The sequence below is a fragment of the Capsicum annuum genome, chromosome 12 (genome assembly GCF_002878395.1).
Source record: "Capsicum annuum cultivar UCD-10X-F1 chromosome 12, UCD10Xv1.1, whole genome shotgun sequence".
NCBI classification, from domain to species: Eukaryota; Viridiplantae; Streptophyta; class Magnoliopsida; order Solanales; family Solanaceae; genus Capsicum; species Capsicum annuum.
This window is the reverse complement of record NC_061122.1, coordinates 2,359,780-2,362,831: the sequence shown is the minus strand read 5'-3', so window position 1 is coordinate 2,362,831 and position 3,052 is coordinate 2,359,780. Positions and strand designations below refer to the sequence as shown.

At 38.3% G+C, this 3,052-nt stretch overlaps 1 protein-coding gene across 2 annotated transcripts; it reads left to right on the top strand.

Moving 5' to 3' along the window:
* Nucleotides 1-538: 538 nt before the first annotated feature.
* Nucleotides 539-3,052, top strand: LOC107849660. Of its 2 annotated transcripts, none has more exons than XM_047400541.1 (2): nucleotides 539-895; nucleotides 1,003-3,052. In XM_047400541.1, exon 2 carries the CDS (start codon nucleotides 1,028-1,030, stop codon nucleotides 2,918-2,920), a length of 1,893 nt encoding a protein of 630 aa, XP_047256497.1. In that variant the 5' UTR covers nucleotides 539-895; nucleotides 1,003-1,027; the 3' UTR covers nucleotides 2,921-3,052. The 2 variants fall into 2 exon arrangements, with proteins under 2 accessions (XP_047256497.1, XP_016549701.1); XM_016694215.2 differs by having other exon boundaries at nucleotides 540-895; nucleotides 990-3,052.

The following is a 3,052-nucleotide window of genomic DNA, read 5'->3' as shown; positions in this document are numbered from 1 at the left end:
GGATAAAAATAAATGTTGTAATTTTATTTAAAATTGAAGAAACTCAAAATTAAACTTAGTCGTAGAGGAAAAAAATTAAGTGTCAACAATAATTATTCAAATTTATCAAAATGGATGAAATTTTGTAGAGTAATTAAAATTTAAATTAGGAATAAACTTGATTAAAAAATTGATGTGAGAGCTACCAAAATCTTACATTCTCTCTTATCCCTAGGTAAATTGTGTTGGGATTATTTATACCACTCAAAAGATGGGATAATTTATTTCGTTGCTATTTGTTAATTTCGGAACAAGTTATTTTCAACTTAACAACCAAACAAGACATCAAATATTTTATTCTAAGATTATTATTTTATTCTAAAATTATATATTTTAATACCTTACGTCAAACAATCCTAATTCCTAAGGGACCAAAGTTGCAGTTTCCATGAAGGATAAAAAGAAAAAAATAATTTAACTTTATTTTATACTATACTACAAGAAAAACATAGAGACCTTGTAAAACCAATCGACTCCGGAAGTCATCACCAAAAACTAGACATTCCATATTGAAACAAAAATAGAAGCTACTAGGAATATTGTACTCGCAAAACCCAAGTCAAAAGTCTTGTGTCTTTGTGCGTACAACAAAATAAAAATTACATCAAAGACCCACTTTATTACAGCTTTTTAGCCATTGAATTTGGATCATTTCTTGGTTTTTGTCATCATGATACTCAAGTGAGCTAAAATAAAGACTCCATTTTGAAATTCTGATCTACGATTTTACACCAAAAAAAGAGCAAGAATTCCTCATCTAGAGCAAATCATTTGTTGACCCAATCATAAATATATTGAATGAAGGTCTTAACTTGCCTACTCTCACACACCGGGCGAAGCTAGGTGAATTCAAGAGGTACAATTAAACTCGCTGGTCCAAAACGTCATACTCGCAATTAAGTATTCTAGTTTAGCTTCAAGGATAATTCAAAAATTGTTTTACATAGCAGATACAAATTCCAGGTGTGACCTTGCCATTGCCTAGTTGATGGCAGACATAGTGAAGCAAATCCTAGCAAAGCCAATCCAATTAGTTGACCAGGTGATTCAAGCAGCTGATGAGGCAATTGCATTCAAGCAAGATTGTGCTGACCTCAAGTCCAAGACAAAGAAGCTGGCTCTGCTGCTTCTTCGTACAGCACAAGCCAGCAATGACCTTTATGAACGGCCCACTAGGCGAATCATTGTTGACACTGAACAAGCCTTGGAAAAAGCTCTATCCGTTGTTAGCAAATGCCGCCGCCCTACAGTAATGAAGCGCATATTATTCATCATCCCTGCTGCAGATTTCCGTAACTCTTCTTCACAGTTAGAGGATTCCATTGGTGCTGTGTCCTGGCTCCTCCATGTCACTGCCTCAGCCGACGAATTGTGCTTAATTTGGAAACATATAGCGATTTTGTGCACTGGTTCGATCAGTGATCAAACTGCTGCTGCTGCATCATTAGTTTCGCTGGCTAAAGACAATGATCAGAATGGAAAATTGATTATTGAAGAAGGTGGAGTAGGACCACTGATAAAATTTTTGAAGGAAGGAACATTGGAGGGTCAGGAGAAAGCTGCAAAGGCAATTGGATTACTAGGACGTGACTCTGAAAGCGTTGAACACATAGCGCATGCTGGGGTGTGCGCGGTGTTTGTGAAAATCCTCAAAGAAGGTCAAATGAAAGTTCAGGCAATGGTGGCTTGGGCAGTTTCTGAACTTGTTGCACATCACCCCAAATGTCAAGATATTTTTCATCAACATAACATAATCAGATTACTTGTTAGCCATATCGCGTTTGAGACAGTCCAGGAGCATAGCAAGTACGCTATTGTTAGCAAAGCCACGTCGACTGATGATGTTCATTTAGCTAATAATCTTACTAGTACGTACAAGGTGAATGAAGATGATGATAATAACTACATTGCACACCCTTTAGGAAATAAGAAGCATACTCAGATGCACAATGTGGTTACTACCACTACTCTAATGAAGGGCCAAATGAAACCGTCTCAGCAGATTCCGGTCAATGGTGCAAACAGTAACCATCAACAGCAGCAGAGTCTTTCTTCTACAAGGGTCAGTAATGAAGGGAGAGAATCGGAGGACCCTACTACTAAGGCCTATATGAAGGCAATGTCTGCAAGAGCTTTATCGAAACTGGCCAAGGGAAACTCACCTATTTGCCATAGCATTACTGAATCAAGAGCACTGCTTTGTTTTGCAGTACTCTTGGAGAAAGGAGACGAAAATGTTCAGTACAATTCTGCTATGGCAGTAATGGAAATTACAGCTGTGGCCGAGCAAGATTCTGATTTGAGAAAGTCGGCATTCAAGCCTAATTCGCCTGCTTGCAAAGCTGTTGTTGAACAACTGCTGAGAATCATCAAAAGAGAGGATTTGAATCTGCTTATTATTCCTTGCATTCGAGCAATTGGGAATTTGGCAAGGATTTTTCGAGCTACAGAGACGAGGATGATTAGCCCATTAGTAAAGCTTCTAGTTAAACGAGAAGCAGAGATCTCAAATGAAGCAGCCATTGCCCTCACAAAATTTTCTTGCAAAGATAACTACCTTCACCTGGATCATTGCAAAGCAATCATAAGCGCTGGAGGTGCAAGACATTTGGTTCAACTTGTTTCCTTTGGTGAACAAATAGTTAAGAGCTCTGCATTGCTTCTGCTGTGCTACATTGCATTGCACGTCCCTGATAGCGACGAGTTAGCTCAAACCGAGGTGCTTTCAGTGCTCAAATGGGCATCAAAGCAGGCATTTTTGAATCAAGATGAAAAGGTGAAGACATTGTTGCAGGAATCCACAAGCAGGCTGGAACTCTTATCAATCGAGAAGAGGATCAAGGGGATTCCATTGATTGCATCAACAACTTACTGTGCATAATTTGTATGTGTTTTTCTAATTTAAGCAATTGAGGTGCCTGATAGGTACAAGTCTAAGTTATGGGGTCCAAGTGAAATTTCGAAACAAGTTTAAGGGCGTATCGATAACTTAAGTCAGATCTTTTAAAACCAA

Excerpts from the sequence above, each read along its gene's own strand:
- LOC107849660 (XM_047400541.1), top strand. The coding sequence starts at position 1,028 with ATGGCAGACATAGTGAAGCAAATCCTAGCAAAGCCAATCCAATTAGTT.